The sequence below is a fragment of the Erigeron canadensis genome, chromosome 6 (assembly GCF_010389155.1).
Source record: "Erigeron canadensis isolate Cc75 chromosome 6, C_canadensis_v1, whole genome shotgun sequence".
NCBI classification, from domain to species: domain Eukaryota; kingdom Viridiplantae; phylum Streptophyta; class Magnoliopsida; order Asterales; family Asteraceae; genus Erigeron; species Erigeron canadensis.
In genome coordinates, this window is record NC_057766.1 from 26,468,351 (window position 1) to 26,473,975 (window position 5,625).

Sequence of the window (5,625 nt, forward strand, 5' to 3'; positions counted from 1 at the left end):
AAGAAAAAAACACTAAGTGTTATTGTAGCACACACTGACTGCATTGCGGCTAGGGTATGTGCTCCTTTATATAGACAAAGTAAGGAGTCACATGACAACCCAATAGAGGTTGACATATGAAGGTTGTCAACCATCTATTGGGTGTTAAGACTGTTGTGCAGGTGTTCTCTGTCTACTTTGTCTTCTTTCCCAAACGAGTATGAAAGAGAAGATGCACAGGCATTACATGGTACAAGGTCACATGTCTTCTCTCTGCTTGATCAACACGTGTCCTTGGGACCAGTCCTCTTATCTTCAAACTCCCGCCTATATTCGACTGACAAATATTTGGAGGTGAGTCATCGAACCAATCTTTAACTTGAAGATAACAGAGTTGCTGAGGGTTCGCTGAAAAGCCTTGTCGCTGACGCTCTCAGCGAGCACTTGCCTCAGCAAGTTCATCAGCGAATTTCATGACTCGACAGTATTGGATTGGAAAAGTTTATTCATTGGATTTGAGCATTTAAAATGAAAGAAAGCACCAGTATTGGTTGTATAATTATAGTATTATTACATAAAAGACACTTTAAAAACATTAAGAAACACAAAAAGGTATATGGAGAGACTCGGATTCTTGACCTCAGGATGAGAGATACGCGCTACCCAACTGCATATTTTTTAGACAACTTTAGAAGAGAACATTGATGTGATGCAACTCCTTGATGATTTTGCTCAAGTTCATTCTCTCTTTCGGAGATTCCAAGGAGCATGCCAACCCAATTTTTGCCAACAAAATCATGCTTTCTTCCACCCTCTCCCACTTTCTAGCTTGATCCTCATAGCTGGCATTTGCATCCTCAATGACAGACAATAGTGTCGGTTTAGATATCTCAATTAGATGATTAGGCAAAGCCATTTTCACATAGCCATGGAGGTTCAATCCATCCCGGAAAATGCGGTCTGTTGGTCTCTTTCCTGTTATCATCTCTAATAACAATATCCCAAAGCTGTAGATATCCCCTTCTTTTGTCGTCTCACCTCCAAGGCCATACTCTAAAACCACATGACATTTAGTTAGCAATTGTACAAGATATATTAAAACATTTCCTTAAAATTTTGTTTTATTGATTACATGGAGGCGCATACCCAATAGTCCCTCTTAATCCAAGTGAAGTTCTTTCGTCTAGTTTTAATGGCAAAAACTTTGCTACCCCAAAATCACTAATGTGAGCAACCATGCCACTGTCAAGTAAGATATTGCTTGGCTTCAAATCACAGTGAATTATGGGTACTTCACACTCTTGATGGAGGTATTGTATGGGATGAGCTACATCTGTTGCGATCGTTACTCTTTGGCAAAGGGTTAATCTTTGCAGAGGAGCTTCTTTGAAATCTACCTCTTGTTCTGAACTTGGATGTAGCCACCTTTCAAGATTCCCATTTGGCATGAACTCGCAAATAATAGCTTTGAAATCATTACCCTGAAAATCAATGGACGAACAGGAAGTAACGACTTTCACAAGATTACGATGCCTTATGTTTTTCAAAGCCTCGCACTCCATCACGAAACTCTTTAAAGCTCCTTGGTTTCCAAGCTTTAGAACCTTTATGGCGACCATTCCATAAGCTGGTTTAAGAATACCCTTATAAACAGCACTAAAAGCCCCTGTCCCAATCAAGTTCTGTTGAGAAAAACCATTGGTAGCTCTGAGTATGCTTCCATAAGAAACTCTTGAAAACGGTTGTACGTCCGAAGCTTCTTCTGCTAGTTGTGCTTGTGCCTTTCTTATTTTCCAACGAAATAGATAGAACAACACCATTGCTATAACTATAAGCGAGCAAATTGGAATGACAATTGGAATAACACACGATGTTCTAGAACCTGTCTTTGACCTTGATACTATGGCACATTTAGGTAGGTGAAATTCAGGAAGGCCTCCACACAGCCCATTGTTCCCTTGAATCGAGATCAAACTCGCATTCTTGAAAATACCTTCCGACGGTAACTCACCATCAAGATTATTGAACGACAAATCCAATGAAGACAAGCTTAGTTGCTCTAAGAATTTTGGAATTTGTCCGGAGAAGTTGTTACTAGAAAGATTAAGGTCGCTGATACCTCTTAAAACACTCATTGAGGCAGGTATCGGACCTTGAAAGGAATTGGCACCAAGATTTAGGTACTCAAGGCTTGTGCAGCTTGCGATGGCATTTGGTATTGGTCCAACCAGCTCATTGTGTGAGAGATCAAGCGCCGTCAAACTTTTGAGTTTTTCTATCTCTTGGGGAAGGGGTCCAACTAAATAGTTGTGAGAAAGATTTAGAACGATCGACAGGGATGATAGCTGAAAAAGCTCAACGGGTATAGGGCTAGTAAGATTATTTACGGAAATATCCAACAACAACAAACAATTGCAGTTGCCAAGATTGGGAGGTATATGTCCTTGTAATCTGTTTTCATCCAAACCCAACTCTAGCAATGACTGCAGCTTTCCTATAGATTTTGGTAAGTTCCCGGTAAAGTAGTTGTCCTCCATGAATAAATATCTAAGGTTTTGTAGATTACCTAGTTCACTTGGAACTATCCCTGTTAACTGATTAGAGCCTATATCTACTAATTCTAAATTCACTAGATTCCCAATCCCAAAAGGCAAGGTCCCATAAATGAAGTTATTATAAAATGATATAGTTATTAAATGAGATGAGAGATTGCTTATAGAATTAGGAAAAACTCCAGTCAATAGGTTGAATCCAAGATATAACTTTTCTAGTTTGCTGCAATTGAACATGGAATTAATGAAGTTCATCTCATCAGGTTCCGAATTCCCTAGACTGTTCATAAATAACGCAACAAACCAAAGGTTTGACATTTTTTTGAAATCTATGTTAACCTTCCCAGTAAAACCATTGTCTCCCAAGTTAAGGAGTAACAAGTTTGAACAATTAGAAAGTGAGAAGGGTATGCTTCCAGTAAATTTGTTATGCCATATAATAACACGCTTAAGATTGGGTAGTTGAAAGGCTATATCTTTTGATAAATTTCCACTGATTGTATTATTTTCTACACCAAGAACTTGTAAAGATGTTAAATTGTATATGGATGGAGGGATTGTACTATAGAAATGGTTAGAACCAAGACTCAGATGATGCAAGTTGTACAGCTGACCTAAAGTATGTGGAATGCTTCCGCCGAGATTATTGCGGGTGACCGATAAGATTCTAAGAGAAGTGAAGTTTCCAAAGAAAGATGGTATCCCTCCTGTAAAACCATTAGAATGAATGACTAACGTGTAAAGTTTCACCAGTGCACTAAGTTGCTGTGGAACCTTGCCAACTAGATTATTGTTACCCAACCAAAGAATGTGTAGCCCTGTGGAGTTGGATAAACTGGACGGAACTTCTCCTACAAAAGAATTGTTGTCGAAAAGAAGTTTCTTCAACCTAAACAAATTTCCTAATTGAGGTGGGATTAATCCTTTGAAGGTGTTATTCCCTAGATCTATCACTCTTAGAAAACTTAAGTTTCCGATCTGAGGGGACAAAGTTCCAGCAAGGCCTCGAGAAAAAAGGTTTAACATGGTGACTCTAGTAGGATGCCGTCGACCACATGTAACACCTTGCCATTGACAGAAATGGAAGGAGGTATTCCATGAGTCAAGAACATGTTGGGGGTCATGCTTGATGCCCGACTTGATGGCCAAAAGTGCAAGATGATCGGTATCGTTTGTGGCCAGTGATAGTGTTGGATACCGTAACAGCATTATTGCCGCTATATATAAGAACAGAGAGAGGTATGCCATGAAAAATTGTCTTTCTGCTTTTTGACACATTTGTTTATGAGATTTGAGATTCCTAATAAGGTTATACTAATAAATACCATTGTAATTGCTATATATGAAGCAGTACTGATGGGGAAAGAACCAAAACATGGACCCAATGCGACGAAATTTTGATTCGACGACTTGGTTTTGTTTAACTTCTACGTTGTCGATCAGCTTGTCACTAACTGAAGTTTGTTTCCTAGCTCTCTCGAATGGACATGGAATGCCTCACCTAAGATTGTTTTGTACGTTGTCACACCTAGCTTGTCTTTAATTGATTGACAGTAACAATCACCTCATCCTTCTCGACTATACAATCGTAGCCTCACCTTTATTCTCTTCCACATATATCCTATCCTTAACATTACACCCCGTACTTGACTTCCGTAGGTTCCTGGTTCTAAAACGTTGTGACATATTGAAAACTTTTTAAGGTACGGGTAATATATGTAAGAATTTTGACTTGAGATGTTAAATATAATGTATAACCAAATAAATTAATAGCAAACATATACTATAATAATGATAATAAGTGGCACACTTCAAATTTGAAACATAACCTCGTTGCTTAGTCATCCCTTTAAACCGACTTAATACTCGTAACATGCAAAACATAACAATCAATCACGTTATCCGATCCTGATCCTCTTTTTAACCAAGTTTCATTCCCAAATATTGATAATAGGAGATAAATCAAAGCTGGTAATGAAATTAGGAGCAATGTGTTATTTGCAGTGGCGGAGCTATGTGGTGGCCACGGGTGGCCATGGCAACACGTCAATTTTTATAAAACTATATATTTCTAGTACTATTTCTAAGTATTTAATTGGTTTTAAGGTAATTGGCAACCATAGAGTAGAGTAATTGATTTTTGTAGTTTAAATTTACACTTATTAGTATCATGAACACTGTTCAACGATCCCAGGGTAAAAATCCTGGCTCCGCAACTGGTTATTTGATAACCTAGAATTGAAATAATTGAAAGGAGGAATTGAGCTTTATCATTTAATTAAGGTAAGTCGTTACATCATTATTTTTAAGCTAGTTATTAGTATTTCTAGTAGTGTTGATATCTTAGGCTAGGTATGACTTATGAGGCAAAAGGACTTTCGACCATGTCAGCATCAAAGAATTCTTGCAAAAACAGGGGGTGAGTGGTGAGGCAATTTAAATGGGTCGGGGAACTTCCATCACATATACTAGTTTTTTTTATTTTCTAAGTATAATTTTTCACCTAAACACAAAACATACTATACATAGATATATAATCTTTAGATAAAAATTCAAAAAGAACATGATACTAAAATTCATGAAATTACGACAAGACATTTAAATAAAATCCGTTACATAAAGCTAAAATAAACCACTAGCTTAAACCCTAGTGGCCAGGAGAATTTACACTTCCCACTATGTGAGGCCCCGGTGGGTTTTCTTCCAAGGTTGTGGGTTCGAGCCTCGGCTGACACAATCCTTTGGTTTTCCATCTAGGAATTTTTCACAAGGAGGGGGGTTGAGAGACTGCAACGTATGCTTAGCATCTCGTGTGGTCCAACGATTGTTGGTTAAAGTTGCCTCCAACCACGTCTAAGTCGAAATACACCTTTAAAAAAAAACATAAAGGTAAAATTAAACTTAAGAATAAGAAAGAAGAACCTCATGTAAATACCATGGAATAAGGTTTGATCCTATTCATGGAGATTCCATAAATATTCCATTCCAAAAATGGAAACAGTTGGCATTTTTTTTTTAGAAATTGGATGCAGTTCAGTTATTAATTCATGATCTGGCATGTACAGAATGAAAACTTCATTCTCGATTCTACGAG

The 5,625-nt window shown here is 37.8% G+C and overlaps 1 protein-coding gene across 1 annotated transcript; it reads right to left on the reverse strand.

Moving 5' to 3' along the window:
• Positions 1–903: 903 nt before the first annotated feature.
• LOC122604573 (putative receptor-like protein kinase At3g47110) lies at positions 904–3,740 on the reverse strand. The gene is made up of 2 exons (XM_043777457.1): positions 1,126–3,740; positions 904–1,032 (listed from the first exon to the last, which is right to left on the reverse strand). The coding sequence occupies exons 1-2, from the start codon at positions 3,738–3,740 to the stop codon at positions 1,014–1,016; spliced, it is 2,634 nt and encodes an 877-aa protein (XP_043633392.1). The 3' UTR covers positions 904–1,013.
• Between the last annotated feature and the right edge of the window lie 1,885 nt (positions 3,741–5,625).

Coding starts and splice junctions, on each gene's coding strand:
- LOC122604573 (XM_043777457.1), bottom strand. CDS start 3,740: ATGCTGTTACGGTATCCAACACTATCACTGGCCACAAACGATACCGAT.